Below are 18,225 nucleotides of genomic sequence, written 5' to 3' on the forward strand. Positions count from 1 at the left end.
GGTATAACCCTTTCACCCCAAGAACGTTCTACTGTCATTTCTTTGGTCACATTGAATCCATAGTGAACTTGCCTGGGGCTGAAATCCATTGGCAAGAGAACCCTAAAAAGTAAACAGTATCTCTATTTTAGAGATGTGGAAAATGAGGCTCAGAGAGGTAATATAACACATTTATATGTAGCAGAGAAATTATTTAAATCCAGATCCTTCTCCATACAATACATTTTCAATATTCAGTGAATCCACTAGAAGATAGGATTTGTTCCCAGAGTCCCTTCCTTCCCTTTCCTTCAATAAAGATTTAAGCACCTGTCTTAAGCTAGGCACTGGGAATACAGATGAGTCAGATATAATCCATGCCATTGAGGCATTTACAGCCTGTCTCAAACCATGTGAAAAGAACTGGGAGTGAGAAGCACAAGGACTGTCAGAGCACCACTGACCTTGGGGGTGCAGGAGGGCCTTCTGGAGGAGGTAACATCTGGACTTTTAAGAGTTGGCCAACCTTGTGTCAAGGATGTTTTGGTGGCACTGCTGTGCAAAGACTTGAACCTGTGGAGTCCAGTCTGCAGAGGGGTCATGGTGCCAAGCTAAGGAGCTAGGACTACATACCACCTGAGTAGGTCATCCACTTTAGTATGCCTAAGAATCTCCCAAGGTTTGCTTATTTAAAACCCAGTTTTTCATTTAGTACATCTAGGTGGACCCAAGAATGTCTATTTTAAGCAAGGTGCTCCAAGAGATTAAGGAGTAGGGGTCACCATTGGTGTAGGGGGACAAGAAAGCTTTGAAGGATTTCGGAGGCTAGAATTCTTGGTTCCTATCTTTGGTGTCTCATAGACTAATCAGGGAGATAAACATGAAAACAGGTAATAATAATGATGAGTAAAGACCATTAATTTTTTGTATTTCAAGCAAGATATTCTTAGTATTCCAAGAAAACAATGTGCCATAGTTGGACTTGTGATTCTTTAGCCATGAGGATATTAATGAGGGTTTACTGGCAGTAAGTTACTCAGCATGTACTTCAGGTGCAAGGATGGCATTATGTTGGGTCCTTTTCCTTTGTTATTTCAAAAACCTTCTTTTCTTTAAAAAAAAGACACCTTCCTTAACAGAGCCCAAGAGGTACTGATCCATCATATGCCAGCTCTGACTTAGGAACTTTTCTTGATAAGCAGTTTCAAAAAGAGTATAGCCCTGTGGCTAACACCAGTTCTTGGATATGAAGAGGAGCCTGGGCCTGACTGGCTTTGGGGCGGTCAGGAGGCTGCTAAGGAGGCACTCTGTGCCACTCATCTCATCAAGCAGCCACTGGCGGAGCAACGTGGGCACAGCCGCATTCTGGGCACCGAGGACGGAGATGAAGCGGGCCGAGCCCTGCACTCCAGGAACTCATGAGCTAGCATGGGTAGCATCAGCACACAGGCGATAACACAGGGCAATGGGCACTGTGATGGATGGAAACGTGGGGCACTCGTGGGCAGAGAAAGCCTTTAACCAGCCTGGGGGATGAAGAGAATGCTTCCAGAGTCTTAAAAGATGAAAGGCATTCCAGGTAGAGGAACTAGCATCACAATGTGTGGCAGTAAGAAATAGCCTGGGTGTTTTGGTTGTTTTTTCCAGTGATGGTGCTGAGACTACAAACGGTTCCTTGTTGCAGAAGCCCGAGTTAGGACCAAGATGGAGCTAAATATGGAGGCAGGCACTGCATGGGAGTGGGGAGACTTATATGCTGAGCAACAAATTTTGGCCTTTCCCCTTTAGGCAGTGGGGAGGCTGATTTATAAACTGTAATTCAATCACTATTCATCCAGCCTGGGGAGAGGCACCAGCTGGGAAGTTTCCACTCTGGGCCCCCAGCAGGTGCAAGTCTTCTCAGTGACTCTCCTTTGGGCAGCAGGGAAGGAGGAGGTAGGAGGCAGGTCCCACCCCTCACTAGGACTGCCTCCTGCAGCTGTTTTATGTCCTGAATACCCCTACAGAGTCTCACCATCATCTCTCTGGGTATTAAAAGAATGGAAGCAAAGGCAGCCTGTTTTAAAAGCTAGACTCCCTCACAAGCTAACATTGCCATATGGAGAGAAAACAATAAAATATCCCATAAAAATATTTTAAAAGAAACATTTATCATTCTATGATAAGAGCTACTATTTAAACCTAACAACCCTAGTAGAAGGAGGGACAAAACCGAGACCCAGGTCAGATAACTTCCCAAGGTCACAGAGCCAAAAGAAGGCAAAAACCAGATCAGAACCTAGGTTAATACCTTTAGGCCTAAGAACTGGGAAGAGTCTGGTACCCCCTAACCCTAACATAGAATTCAAAATAAGAGAGATCTGAAGTGCAAAATGAATGTCAAAAACCAACAAGAGTTTTCATTATTTTCCAAGTAACTACTTGATGCTTTTTAAAAATACAAAATTATTTTATTAATTTATATTTTCTTATTCTTTGTTAGGCACTCTAAACACTCATGCTTAATATGCCTTTGATTAACCCAGAGTTGCCCACATCTGTAGGATTTGAAATCTAGGCATTTTCCCTCTGCCATGCTGACAAAAATTTTCAAGCAATTACATAAAACTTTAATTAAAATGTGATTTATTTCTAAATGAAAAAAAAATTACCAAACAGTTCCAAAATGTTTTTTGTGCCCTTCCTCACCTCATAGGCTCCAAATCAGTATGAATGGCTACCCTTGTCCACCCAGATGCCCAGGCTAGACATCTGGGGACTTTTTAACCCCATGTTTGACTCCACCCTCCTCCCACCCCCATATGATTCTCCAATCTACTTTCCACACTACAGTGATCTAACTTCCAAATGTGATCATTTCATCCTCCTGCTCAAAACCCTTCAGTGACTCTGTAATGACAAGATAAAACTCAAAATCTAGGCACACACACACAACCTTCCCTTCCCTCTCTGGGACTCTTGCTTCTGCTTCTCACAGCACTGAGCACTGCACTGTGAACTTTTAGTGAGAACACAAACCTTAATAAATTATGAAATTTCTTCCCTATTAAACCACCCAGCACAAGCCTGGCATGAAGGAAAAAAAAAGTGAAAATAGTTGCTAATTATGATTCAAATGCCTGCTGACCAGAAGACACAGTAATGATACTGCTTGCTGTGACCAGAGTCTGAAAACCCATTTTCAAACCTTGCTTCAAAGGCTGCACCAAAGTGAGAAACTGGCTCTTACCTGCCCATTCCTTTCTGTAGTAACCTGGGTATGAAATGGCCTTGTACCTTTCTGGACAGTAAATTATTACTCTTTGCATTTTAGTAACTTTTGTGAAGTGTATTTTTTTGACACTGTTAATGCTCATTCCATTGTTTCCCAACCCATCTCAGTATGTAATCCAAAGAGGGCAGGCACGAGTCCCAGGCAGGAAGTGGTTCATAAAAAATCCACAAAAAACCCAGCACATTTACCACCAAAAATGAAATTAACCTTATCTTCAAAATTATAAAACCCATTATTTAATGGAAAAGTTGATTTTTTAAAAAATTACTAAAACAACACAACTACTAGACCAGTGAATGCTGGTGGGTGGTAGTGAGGGGTAATTGTTTCTTCTGCTGTTCCAAACTGCATTTATATTATTTTTATAACCAAACTTCAAGCATTGTATTTTTTTAAAAGTACATGTCTTTTAAAATGTGGTAAAATACACATAACATTTACCATCTTAGCATTTTTAAATGTACAGTCCAATAGTGTTACATATATTCATTTTTGTAGAGGTAATCTCCAGCACTTTTTCTTCTTGCAAAATTGAAACTCTATACTATCAAACAACTCCCTATTTCCTCCTTCCCCTGACTCATCATCCTACTCTGAGTTTAGATACCTCATCTGGTAAGTGAACTCAAACAGTATTTGTCTTTTTGTGACTGGCTTATTTCACTTAGCCCATCTTCAGGGTTCATCTGTGTTACAGCATGTGTCAGAATCTCCTTCTCTTAAAGGCTGAATAATATCCCATTGTCTGCATATGTCCCACTTCGGTTATCTATTCACACACTGATGACATTCGCATTGCCTCCACTGTGTGGCTATTGTGAATGCTGCTCTGAACACAGTTGTCCAGGTATCTCCTGGAGACCTTATTTCAGTTCTTTTGAATATGTACCCAGATATGAAATTGCTAGATATTATTCTAACTTTTTGAAGACCCAGTTACATTGCTTTCTGTAGTAGCTGCACCACTGTATAAGGATTCCAATTTCTCCAATTTTCCTAATACTTGTCTTGTTTAGTTTTTATAATAGCCATCCTGACAGGTGTGAAGTAATTATTTCACTATGGTTTTGATTTGCATTTCCCTAATGATTAGTGATTTTGAGGATCTTTTCATATACCTGCTGGCCTATAGAGTTTACTTTTTCTTAATTATAGCATTATTGACTATATTCTCTCTGTACTTTCATCCCTGTGACTAATCTATATTTGAGATTTTGTGTGTCTTGATCCCCTTCACCAATTTCACCTACTCACCTCAGCCCCTTCCCCAGGGACACAGTTTACTTTACATACAAAATAACTACAGTTAAAAATAAACTTGCTTTTTAAAACACCCCTGACCTTGGGAAAATCCCTGTCCTCTATCAATCTGAGAAGCTGGTGGACTGTGCTTACAAACCTTCATCCACACAGCAAGCCTTCCTTCTAGGACAGCTGCAAAACTTGAAGCCCAAAACTGGTGGTGACAGTTACAGTCATATTATTAGCAGGAAAGCAACAAGCTTGCCCCCTAGTGACAAGTTAGGAAGATAATAGAAAAAACAAATGTTTCTCTTAAAAGGCACAACCACCATGAAGAATGTAATCCCTACCCTACCCCAAATCTGGAAAGAACAGTAATATAAACTACTCATCAATCAAAATAGTTTATTCACAGGAACAATCAAAAAGGTTCAGTTCTGAGGGACAAAATATGTTATAAAGACCTTGCTTACAAACCCCTAGCTTAAGTTGCCCTGGGAATGATCTGCTCCTCAACATGATGAGCAGTGCCAGGTGAGTAGACTCTTGGGTGCTAATTTTCAACTGTGAATGTCTCCACTAAAAGAAGGCTTATGTTTCAGTCCCTTAAGCAACCCTGAAACATAACAACCTTTTAACTTTAATGTCACACATCCCTCCAAGCTCTATGAACTTACTAAAAGATCTGACTATAAAGGCAAAAAGGAAGCCCACAGTAGTGATTACTAAGTCAGAGGGTGGCAAATGTACTATTTATTCCTAGCTCCTTAGGCCCTCAATTATGTAAATCAAGATAGATTTTCAAGCCCTCCCAACTAAAATAAAAATGATGACGATGTCTGACTCCTTCAGACCTATGGCTGCTCATTTTTCCAACTTCCTGCTCTTTGTCTCTCCTCCCCACCCTGCCACAATCTCTATGGTTCTCTGGGTTGCTCTTTTCCACAGAACTACAAGTTTGAGAACTAAAATCCCATAAATGTGGAAGTCTTCACAGAACACAGGCGATAAAGGAATACTGACTGCAATACACATTTCAGGCTATTATCCAGTAGGTGACACTCTGGGGCAATGGGTCTATGTAACCAGAGCTACTGATATGAAGTCCCTAGTCTTCCTGCTCCAGCAGGTTAACCTCCAAGGGCTGCCATCAGAAACAGGAGGTGCCAGCCTCTAGGTGTTTGTTACATAGGAGGATGGGCCACACTACCCAAACGTTAAAGGCTGCACATTTTTTTGCTGTTCTTTATGTAGCTGCCGGGCCCGATTTTTTAGCACCTCGGCCTTGGCTTCATCCTTATCTACACCATCCCCCAGCTTATACATGCGGCTGGCATTGGCACAGGCCCAGACATGGCCCAGGTCACAGGCTCTCATGGAGTATTTACATGCCAGGCCCATGTCCTTTGGAAAGCCAGGAGCACCCTGCAGAAACATGGCACTGAGGTTGAAGCAGCTAGGGGCATAGTTGCCATCACAGGCCCTTGTGTAGTAGTCTCTGGCCTTCTCCAGATCAGGTTGGCCATCCTTGTTGGCCTGTCCATCATGTGCCAGGAGACCAACGTTGTGACATGCCTCCACAGACTTCTTTCCGGACTTCTCACATGCCATCAGAAAGCAGCTGGAGGCGGCTTTTAGGTCCTGGGTCAATCCACCTAGGAGGAAGGAAAAGGAAGAAAAAAGTAAACCCAAGCCAGGTTTCAGAACCTGAATGTCTCAAACCAAAGTTTGGGAACAATTCCTAAATAAAGTTCATCTACTTTAAGCTAAAGCAGCATGAAAGGAAGGTGGCTGGGAATGGCACACAGACATTCCAGATTTTTAGGCATGGCAACTTTTGTTCAAATGATACCTTACAAGGCAGCCCAAATAGGTAAAGGAGGTAAAAAGCGGGAATGCTAATAAAAGTGGGAATAACTACCTCTTGGGGTTATACCAAGAACATGGCATCTCATAAGCAGTTCATTAAATGTTCATTATTAAATATACGGTATACTGAATGTATACCGTTTGCCAATTGCTATGCTAGGTTCTGGGAAACAGACGCTGCCCCTGCCCTTGTGGACCTTGAGAGATATCAAGCAACCACACAAATAAATGTATCATTCTAAGTGTGATAAGCATATGGAGGAAAGGCACTGAATGCTATGAGAATGCATGAGGGCTCTGACCTAAACTAGGGGGTGAGGTCAAGAAAAACTTCCCCACTGGTGACATATGAGCTGTGATATAAAGGAAAAAAGTAAAAGAAAATATGGGGTGAGGCTGTCCTAGCCAATAAGAATAGGATATAAAGAGAAGAGGAGCCCATGCGGCCAGAACCCGGGAATCACTGGGGAAGGCAGGCTGGGAAGACAAGCCGGGGTTGGGTGGGTCTGACCCACCCATGGTCTGGGGGTCTTAAGGATCCTGTACTTAGTCCCAGGAGCAATAGGAAATTGCTAACAGGTCATTTTAAGCAGAGATGGTGACAGGGCTAATTTTTTTTAGTTTTTAGTTTTTGCTTTTTTTTTTCATGAAAATTTCAAATCCCCATATACCATCACTCATTGTCAAAAAATATATATATTCTCGCTACCTCTTAACATTTTTTAAATAAATTACTCCAAATCCACCCACTAGAAATAACCATCATTATCATTAAGAGAACACCATGCCAGGCATCTTTGTAGCATGTGCTCTGATTAAATGCTTGCTAGCTGAATAGACAGCTAGATAGAAGTACTTTGAAAAATTGGATTACTATGCTATTTGTAAACCAAAAACTTAACTTTGATTTTACTTGAATTTATCAGAAAAGAAAACAGAGTGAAGCTGAAGAAACTGAACTTCAAATGAATATTTCTTCACCAGAGAAATTTCCTAAATGGGCACCAGACTTATAAAGAGACTTAAAATATTGAAAGTTTAGAGTCATTGTTTTTATTTAACTATAGACAATACTGACTCGTAACTACAAAAAATGAGGATATTAGCATCTCACACTTCCTCCCATCTCTCCTTCCCCGCCTTCCACTTTTTGTCAATTATTTCAACTTAGGGAGACACAGTGGTTAATGAAGCCTTTGTTAAATGATATCATAGTACTGTGCTGCTTATTGTCTAATGTCTGAAAACAGTTGCTTCATATATTTTATCTAATCCAGGGTTTATATTCTTTTTAAAAACCTATAAAGAAAAGGGTGGAATTCAATCTTCATTTACAGGACACTGCAAGATAAGAAATTGTACAAAGAAATAAGAAACCCATTGAGAGGAGAAGCATCATATGGAATGTACAGTTTGGGACTGTTTGATTATAGTTTTACTATAAAAAGTGCTACTATAACAAACCACATTTAAAGAGTTCTGAAATAGAGAAACTATAAGGCCAGCTTATATAAAGCATATTACACAACACATGACTTTATGCCTTAGCTGTACAATCTAAAAGTTAAAGGTCCCAGGAGTGTCAGCCTGAACTTAGAATGTACAGCCTTCAGAAGTAGTTTTTGGCACAACATTTTGATTTTCCTCTTCCTCTACAGAGAAGTATTTCTCAATCAAGTTTAGTGAATCTTTGTATACAGACTCATTTTCATGGTTTTGTAGAGCTTCAATTTCGGCCAAACCTCCAGATTCTTCAATTATTATATAGTTTCTCAGTTTCACCTAGTTTCTCAGCAGGCTGAAAGATATTTGAAATGGCAACCAGAATAACCAAAATAATTTTGATATTTTTCAGTTAAGAGGTTCATCAGTGGTTCTATTATACCACAATGAACAAGATCTGTTCAATCTGTTCAACTGTTCTACCATTCGTGTAGTTGGTCACAGCCCTTACAGCTTCCCGTTGCATGTTAAAGTCTGCCTTAGAGGGAATGTCAACGAGGAATGGGACTAATGCTGCATGTGTTCCTGGCGGCCAGCTGTGATGTTTGACATTATTCACATACTTCCCTTTGAATATTAGTTTTGGAGTTCTTTAGCAGGCTGGGAAAGACAGCAAGTGCTCCCCTGTTACTTTAACCTGAGTCTGTTCATCTGTCTCAGTGAGTATTTCGTATAGCTCTGAGCACAGGAATCACAATCAGCAATTCAGTAGCTCCTAGAAACTTCACAAATTGGAGCACCCCTCCTGTTTACACAACTATTTCAATCCATTCACTTGGACCATCAGTAAGATAGGAAATGGCCCAGCAAGTATCTGCTAATACTTCTAGATCATCATAATGCAGGAGATGAACTAAAGTAGGAAGAATCTGCCCAACACTATCTAATGGGGGTGTGCGATGCTTATTGTGACAAAGATTTGAAAGTGTCCAGGTAAGATTAGGTAAGTAACCACATGGTACAGGTAAATACATCAGGAACTGCAAGAAAAGCCAACAGCAGGTCGACTGTACCATACTTAATAACCAAGTCTCAGAAAACTGAACCATAACCTATAATATTTCCTAGAGCTCATACAGCTAGTTTATTCACTGATGCTCATGAGCATGGGTGAGAAATGGATGCTGGGATAGCACCTCCATCTACCACAGCCTTGGTGTGTTCTGATGTTCCAGGAACAATGATAGTGAGGAGCATAAGCAGATTCAAACTGAATGGGACTACCATCAGGTCTACCCAAGGATACAAATTCTGGAATCAAACCAGCCCCAGATTATGTTATCCATGGGGCACTGGTTTCCCTAGAAAGCAGTTTCCTAGCAGCTTGAGTAACCTGGAACTAGTTTTCTGAATTGTTGCTATTTATGCCTTTGACAGTGTCATAAACAGACCAATTTACCAGTGCTGTGGTGTCTGTGGTCTCCCGGTAGTAGAGAAGCATCATCATCAAGAAATAAGCTTTAATTTCTCCTTTTCAACATCTGGTCATCCTTCTGATCTATCCTCAGCTCCACATTAACTTCTATTCAGCTCCACCTTAGTTCTGTACTGTCTTAGGTGGGCGGCTGAGTCGCCTCTCCTTAGTGGACACGGTTATGACCCGCATGTAGGAGACAGCTACAAAACTAGCTCAGGCTTCCACACTAGGGAGTCCAGGGCACACAGGCTGCAGGTTGTCTGCTCTCCAAAAGTCCACCACAGCTCAGCCCAAAGACAGTGCCCACAGTTAATATTCTTAAAAGTTCATTTTGATTTGCCTTATGGAAAAGAGATTGGAGACTTGCATTAATCTCTTAACTGTAATCCAAGCAGGAGAGGAAGGTGGCTTGGATAAGAATGACAGCAAGAGAGGGAGAGAAAAGACAGATTTCAGACATATTTTGAAGATAAACTGGGCAGGAGCTACTAGGTGGAGAGAGATGCCACTCGCTAACATGGAAGACAACAGGGGTGTGATAAACTGGGGAGAGAAGAAAACAATTAAGAATTCCATTTTAGATTTGTTAAGTTGGAGATGCCTATGGGAACTACAAATAGAATTGTCCAGTAAGTAGTCAGCTGTATGAGGTCTTCAAGAAGCTCACATAGAGAGCAAACTCTTTGATATTCCTTCCTTCAAGAGAATTTAAGTTCTCTCCGATTAACATAGGCTAGACTTACTTCTAATAAATAGAATTCAATAGAAATTAGAAACATGTGACTTCCAAGGATAGGTCATAAAAGACATTGTGGATTCCATCTTGCTCTCTTTTGAATCACTTGCTCTAGAGGAAGCCAGACACCATGTCATGATGACATGCAAGCAGCCCAAGGAAAGATTCATGTCACAAGAAACTGGGGTCTCCAGCTAACAGCTGGCAATGAACAGAAGCCTTTCTGACTCCCTGGCTGTTGTCTTGACTACAACCTCATGAGTGACCCTGAAGCACATGCTAAGCTGCTCCCATATTCCTGACCCAAAGAAACTATGTGAAATAATAAGCTTATTGGAATAATTTCTTATTTAGCAATAGATAACTTAAAACCACCTATAACTCCAGTGGTAACTGCAATTAGGGCATAAGGAGAAAGAAGAGATGGTAGAAAACTGATTATGGGTCCCTCTCTGTGCCATGCATATGCTGATGCCTTTACTAACATCCTGTTTAATCCTCACAACAACCCTATGAAGCAAATGCCATTTTTTCTCCACTTTGCAGGCAATATAACTGAGGCAGAGTAAAAGTGATGGGCTCAAAGTCCCGCTACTTGCAAACACCATGCCCTAAGGTCTGCCTAACTTGAAAGGCCTCTTCCCTTCATCACTCTGCTGAACTCATCTCCAAATCCTCCAATGCCTGTGAGAACTCTTCTGGGAAAAGGGACAGCAGGAGGCTCAGAATGTGATGTCAGCACTATCAACAGCAAGGACCAAAGAACGCAGGCCCCTCCTTACCTTTTCCCGTCACATAATAGGCCCCCAGCTTATAGCAGCTATTGCTGTGTTTGTTCTCCTCACAGTTGAACTTCAATACCTTGGCAGCTTCCTCAAAATTCTTCTGGACCCCTTCCAAATAGTCCACCAGCCGATAGCAACCTGTGAGGAGAAGGCAAGACCTGTTCATGTGGGGCTGCTGCTCGGCAATGGGGAGGGCCTAGGTATGGCAGGTCAGAATGCGTCTTTTATTTAGGACCAGCCTCTGTCCTCCTGAGGTATGGCAAGGTGACCTTACCACAAAGAATGTGGGTGGTGTTTAGCCATTCCTTCGAATGGCATTGTCTGCCCTTAGCCAGGGACTAAGCAATATAAGGACTGGGGAGACATGGTCCCTGCACTGCCCCAGCCACTACCAGCCCTTCTGGACAGGACATGGAAGGCACTTTGCAAGCTCAGTTTCAGCATCCACTAGGATGACTTGAATGATGGTGGAGGCCTTCAGCTCCCTGTCACCCAGGTCCAAAGACCCACTGACTTCCAGATTGAAACTCTGCTAGCTTTTTGAACTTCTCAGGAAGTTCAGCCAAAACACACTGAGAATCGAAAGGGCCCATGGCTGTAGCAATAAGGAAGGTGTGCTTTGGTAACTATACCTTCCTCCTCAGGCAAGTTGGGGGCATGAAGCCTGCAGACAAAGTAGAAATGGTAGCTACCAATGGTCGTTTTTCTTGGCAATCTTTAGTCCCAGCCAGCCTCTCCTTTAACATCTCTCCCCTCTGTCCCTTCTTTTAAAGCCCCAATGACACTCATTTCTCATTCACTGTCACTGTCATTCAACAAATATTTGAGCAGCTATGTGCACCCATGTACCAAACCCTATTCTAGGAGCTAGGAATACAGTCATTTGACCTCCTAACAATTACATTCTACAGGAGGAAAAACAAGAAATAAGTAATTGGTGAACAAGATGTATTCAAACAGTAATAACATTGTGATTGAAATAAAACAGGATAAGATAGTCAGCTGTGCGTTTTGATGAAATGGTTAACATAGATTGGACAATCAGGGAGGGCCTCAATAAGGTTTGTGATGTCTGAGATGTGAATAACAAGAGTGAACCAGCTATTTAAAGACAATTAAATGAGAAAGGCACAGAAAGCTCCAGGCATAAGAGACATTAAATTAGAAGACCCAACAGAATACCCCACACCACTAATCATCAGGGAAATGCAAATCCAAACCACAATGAGATACCATCTCACACCAGTCAGAATGGCTACTATCAACAAAACAAGAAATGACAAACGTTGGTGAGGATGTGGAGAAAAGGGAACCCTCCTACACTTGGTGGGAATGTAAATTGGTGCAGCCACTATCAAGAGCAGTATGCAGGTTCCTCAAAAAACTAGAAGTAGAAATACCATACAAGCCAGTAACTCCACTTTTAGGAGTATACCCGAAGAAAAAAAACTTCTGATTCGAAAAGATATACACACCCCCTATGTTTATTGCCACTTTACAATAACCAAGATATGGAAGCAAGCAAAGTGTCCATCAATAGATGAATGGATAAAGATGTGATATATATACACAATGGAGTATTATTCAGCCATTAAAGAAATAGAAATTTTGCCACATGGATGGACCTAGATGGTATTATGCTAAGTGAAATAAGCCAGGCAGAGAAAGACAAATACTTTATGATTTCACTTATATACGGAATCTAAAAACAAAACAAAACAATATAAACAAAACATCAGCAGACTCGGACACTGAGAAATGACTGGGTTTCCATGGGGGAGGGGTTGGGGTGGGTGCGTGAAATAGGTGAAGGGGATAAAGAGACAACAGAATCTCAGTCATAACATAAATTAGTCACAGGGATCAAAGTATAGCACCGAGAATATAGTCAATAGTTCTGTAGTATCTTCCGATATTGACAGACAGTAACTACACTAGTTGGGGTAAGGACTTAATAACTGTTGAATCACTCACTATATTGTAGACTTGAAACCAATATAATATTGTATATCAACTACAACTAAAAAAAGATTAAAAAGAAAGAAAATAAGAAAGATTCAAAAGAAGGAATAAGCTTGGCATAAATAAGGTACAACATGAAAGGACTGAGGAGAAAAAGGACAGGAAACAGAGAGGAAGGCAGGGACCAAATCACAGGGCTTTGGTGAACATCAGAAGGAATTAGGATTTTATTTCAAGTCAATGGCAAACCACTGGAGGGTTTTAAGAAGGGCAGTGATATGATTCAATTTGCATTTTTAAAAAGTCACTCTACTGTATGTTTTTGTTATTTAAAAATCTAATAAATATTCAATATAACAAAGTATCAGTTTGCAAGTAGAGAATAGATTTTTAAGGGAATGAGGGTGTATAGGTTAGAAGACTATTTCAGAAATCTAGGGAGAGATTATGACATTGAAGGAAACTACCACACCAGTTGCTACAGTAACTAAAGCCTCCTCTCAGGCTCTCCTTCTAAAGTGCTATAACCAGTCCTTATATATCCACCCTCCCCTACTCCATTCCTCAGGTATATTGTCCAGAGTACACTGCCATGAACTTTCTCCTCAAAACATGTATGGCTCTCTACTGCCTGCAGAATAAAGTCTAAAGGCCTGACCCTGGCATTCAAGGCCTGACACACTATGACCCAAGATCTCTCTTTACTCTTATTTCTGACTACAACCTGACTTCCAAGAGGCAACATTCTCTTCTCCTACCATCTCCCCTCCATTTAATCAACTCTTGCTCGTTGCTCCTGAATCCCCAGGAGTCCTCCCCCACCATCATGCTCCTCAATGACTCCAACTCCTGCGAATTCTCTGTACACTTAGGACATGGACCAGCCCTCAGAGAAACACCCTGGGTTCTTTTTAAGCCATCTACACTGTAGAGTAACTCTGTGTAGTTGGTTAGCATCGAGAAATGGCTGTACGTTCTGCGAACTAGACTGCAAGCAACTAGATTGTTGGTCTAGTGCCTTTTTTCCCTTTCCTTTATAAAATAAAATAGAAAGCGGAAAACCACCTGAAGGTACTGGCTGTTCCTGGTGGCCCCTTCTGGACATCACCAACAACCCACACACTCAAGTCAACTTCATGCTTCAGGGCCTTTTCACTAGCTGTTACCTCTGCCTGGCATAGATCTCCTCGACAGTCTTCAAGGCTTTGTTCAATGCCCCTTTCTTAGTGATTCCCCCTGAACAATTAATTTAAAGTTGCCCTCTTTAACTCCTAAAACCCCTCAGTTTTTCTCATTGCACTTATTTCTACCACACACTTCATTTACTTCCTTACGTTTATTGTCCAGTCCTCCCCACGAATGTAAAAAGCTCCAGGAGGCCTGGGAATTTTCTCTCTGCACTGACGTACCCCCAGTCCCTCTACCCCAAATGCCCAAGTACTTCTTTTCCTTCTCCCTGGCGTCCAGGCTACGTCCAGACGGAGAATTTCCGGGCTGCGAGGCCCTCAAGTCCCACGGAACCCAACTCGCCCCCCCACCAACACGCACAGGTCGACCCCGGCCCGTGACCCCTTCCAGACCCCCTGAGTGATCGCCTACACGGCCCGTCCGGCCCCCGCCCCTCCCCCACGTGTCCCCACGTGTCCCCAAGGCCGCCCGGCGGCGCTCACCGTCCGGGTCCTTCTCGCGGTAGCACTGGTAGTTGCACTCCACCTCCATGTTCTCCAGAAAGGACTTCACCTGCTCTTCGTCCTGGAAGTCCACCACGCCCGCCATAGCCAGAGCTCGCCCGGCGGAGGTTACCTGCTGCTCCGCCCCGGGCCACGCCGCACGCCCGCCCCGAGGTCACGTAAGCCAGCGGGGCGGGGCCGGTAAGGCGCCTGGGCGGGGGGTGCCGCTGAGCTCCGAGCTCTCCCGGGCGTCCTGGAGGGCGGCGCACGGAGCACAAGGGCGTTCCCTTCGTCCTCTCGTCGTCAACGTTAAAGCTCTTCTGCTCAGCCCATTCCTAGACTGGCGGCGCTCTTTCTGCCGCACTTCATCTGTGTCAGCTTCGTGGCCTTAATGATTTTCTCCCTGCATTCATTTATCCCTTCATCTATCCATTTATTCCTTAAATCGGTAATCTTTTAACGTCTACCGTGTGCCTCCCCAAGTGCTTGGTTCTAGTAAATACAACAGCTAGGACGTTGGGCCCTGCCCTCAAAGGACTTGCAGTTTAGTAGGAAGACATCTGTTTAATTCATTCAGCAAGCATTTGAGCACTTACTGTGTGTTACTCAAGTGTAGCTGGACAAATCAACATTCATGTTTGTTCAAGTGCAATGAGAAGACTGGTTCATCTCTATATTCCTCCCAGACCCACCCCATGCCCCCAACATGAATGGCTGTGGGAGATGATGATTAGAACACAGCAGCTGTGGAAGTTATAGTGATAGTACTGTCATAGTAGCTCGTGTTTAAACAGTACTGAACTTTGTTCCTTCCAAATTCTAAGAACTTTATACAAATTCTCATTTAATTCTGACTATGACAGTCATTAAGACACTATGGGGTAGGTATTCTTACCCCCATTCTGCAGATGAAAAAATAGGTACAGAGGTTAACTTGTCCAAGGGCACGCAGGAAGTGAGTAATGCAATAAATAGTTTTTGAATAAAAAAATGAATGAGGTACAAGAGGAATGTGTATGAACCAGGGGAAGAGGAGATGAAATTCACAGGGTTTTGCTTTGTTCTCCTACTCAGAATTATTAGTCTCACTGATGCCAGGGTTCTTGGTGGAGTTGAAGAATGAACTTCACAAACACTCAAGGTAGGAGAGCGAGGCAGAGGCTTTTATTTAGAGAGAAAGCAAGAGGATAGAGCTCCTGGCTCAGGCCAGGAGGAGACAAGAGAGTCCCGGGGTGGTGCGTCGTCTAGGGGTTTTATAGGCAGTTGAGAGACAAAGGGCTAGGGATGTCTCCTGCTAAATGGTCCCAAAATGTTTATCTTTGGAAAGACATTAAATTTCTAATCAGTCTTCCTAGTTATTTACAAGAATTTTACTGCTCTGATTTCCTCCCAGGATAGCAACTTCCTGGTCTGAGAGCATGTCACTCAAGGCTGCCTGCATTGCTCCCAAGGTGGGCTGAATTATTGTCTGTTTGTTAAGAAACTTACTTTTTAACTAATTGGGGTTTAAGATGCAATCTTATTTTCAAGATGGACTACTTCCTCTTTTCACTATGTTGTTTTGGGCTTGCTTGCTACATTGCCCAGGTTGCAGATCATTTGTTTAGGGCTGGAGGAAGAAAAGCAGCACATGGGTAAAGTCAGAAAAACAAGCTGGGCCCCCCAGCAGGCCAAAGCAAATCTCACAATGGATTATCTTGCTTTGTTTTTTCCGGAGGCCCTCACTCTACTCTGTCTAAACCTATGGTTCCTGTCTTACCATAAAGTTCTTCAAAAACAGCAGTTCCTATTCATCTTTGATTCCCAGCCAGCCCTAGTCTAGAACCTCTGGTGAAGTTTCCCATCACCTATAGCAATGCTTCCCAAATGACTCCATTATTAAGCTATACCTAATGGCATCAGAGAATGGATTGCTTCCAATCCCCTTATTGGGGAGCAGCTTACTGCAACTGGGAAATATTTTGAAATCTCAGTCTTTTTAAAAAAATTCTTATGATTTTATATTCAATTCCCTTATACATCTTTTAAAGGAAAACACAAGATTGCTTTTTCCCCAAGCCTTTGAGTAAAACTGACAGTCCAAGTGATATGCCACATTTACCTGTGGTTTCTCATACCCATGATCACTTTGGGAGACCCCTCAGTATACATGTCCCAGAGAGGTAAACCCTAACCTTTGATTTGAGCCCATCTTCTTTAGCCTGGAGTTCCAGGCCCTGTGCAATCTGATTCTAGCCTCATATCCTGCCTCTCTTCCCCCACATCCTACCCAACCATCCATTCTCTGAATAGGTCCCAGGTTTCTGTCTCTGTTTACTGCTGTTTTTGATGCCTGGACTACCCTTCTCTGCCCAAATCAGAGTTCTTCTTCCTCAATAAAGTCTTCCAAGTTTCAACAACCACAGAGTAGATTTAGTTGCCCCAACTTCAGTTTTCACATCACTTGGTTTATTCTGGTATGCTAGGAAAGGACTGGCTCTAGAGGGCAGACAGACTTTAGAATGTGTATCCCATGTTAATTAAATTGTCACTTTGAACCAGTCACATTTATGAGCCTGATTCCTCTTTTAGAAATGCATATCTCTTATATGGCTGTCAACTGGACTAAAAGCTGTTGTATTCAATGTGCTTAGCTGACTGCCTGGCTCAAAGTCATTTGTGTTCCAGAAATGTTTCTTGTCATGCTTGTAATGGCATGCAAGTCTGTGTCCCCCACCAGACTGTGAGCTCTATGTCCCTTGTGCTGGTCACAGGGCCGAGAATAGACCAAGGCTTGGTGAGGGTGATGTAGATAGCTAAGTAAGGTCAGGGACAGGCCACAAATAATACTTTTTTCCCTTAATCATCTTGGCAGAGTTAAACTGCAATGAAATGAGACCACTTGAACAGTAGAGTGCGATAGATAGCCGGGGAAAAGATGGAAAAGAGACTGGGCCAAGGATGAAGTCATATATTTTAAAAGGAAATTTAGGGGCATCAAAAAGGCAGCCAGGTTCTTTTTTTAGGCCTGTCCTTATCTCTGTGGGTTTATTTCCTCCATTCTTATAAATGCTTTAATTATTCAAGTAATGCATGAATATATGCTTATTGTAAATTAATCTTGTGTTTTTTGCCCTATAACCCTTTTCAGTGATGAAGTTTGTAGACACTGTTTGGACTGTTGTAAAGTCAGAAAAGTTAAGTGATTTACCCTAAAACAGAGTGAGGACCATGGGAAACCAGGGTCTTGGAATCTTGAAGTTCACAGCCATCCCAGATCCTGGAAGGGAGAAAGAGCATTATAGCACTCACTCCCTGACTCCAGACTTAAGTTCAACTGATATTATTGATCACTAATTATGAGTTTAGTACTGTAGAATATGAGTTTATTCTTCACAGCATTACTCTTCATTCATTAAACAAATATTCCTTGGATGCTTAATAATGACTAGAGCTTAAGGGATGCAAAATAAAAAATGCAAGGTTTCAACAAGAACATGTAACTCTTAGAAGAGGAAAAGCACTGGTCAGTAAACATATGATGAGATGTTCCTCCTAATTATAAAAGGCAAATTAAAAACAGTGTGATATCATCTCTTCGATTAACAAAGATGGGAATCCCATGTTTACAAGAATGCTGAGAAACCAGCATTCCCATCCACTGTTGGTGGGCATGTAGATTGATGCCTCTTCTTTGTAGAGTAATTTGGTACTAATTATATGCACATATGTATGTACTTATGTTTATATATATATATATATATATATATACACACACCTCTTAAATATTGTATATACTAATCTCTACA

The 18,225-nt window shown here is 42.0% G+C and overlaps 1 protein-coding gene and 1 pseudogene across 1 annotated transcript; both read right to left on the reverse strand.

Annotated features, from left to right (window-relative positions):
• Positions 1–4,886: 4,886 nt before the first annotated feature.
• Positions 4,887–14,653, reverse strand: LOC118916280 (cytochrome c oxidase assembly factor 7). The gene is made up of 3 exons (XM_036893131.2): positions 14,438–14,653; positions 10,803–10,943; positions 4,887–6,150 (listed from the first exon to the last, which is right to left on the reverse strand). Exons 1-3 carry the CDS (start codon positions 14,541–14,543, stop codon positions 5,702–5,704), a joined length of 696 nt encoding a protein of 231 aa, XP_036749026.2. The 5' UTR covers positions 14,544–14,653; the 3' UTR covers positions 4,887–5,701.
• On the reverse strand, positions 6,160–10,628 carry LOC118916347 (importin subunit alpha-1-like; annotated as a pseudogene).
• Positions 14,654–18,225: the final 3,572 nt, after the last annotated feature.

Source organism: Manis pentadactyla, chromosome 4 (assembly GCF_030020395.1).
Source record: "Manis pentadactyla isolate mManPen7 chromosome 4, mManPen7.hap1, whole genome shotgun sequence".
In the NCBI taxonomy this organism is placed as follows: Eukaryota; Metazoa; Chordata; class Mammalia; order Pholidota; family Manidae; genus Manis; species Manis pentadactyla.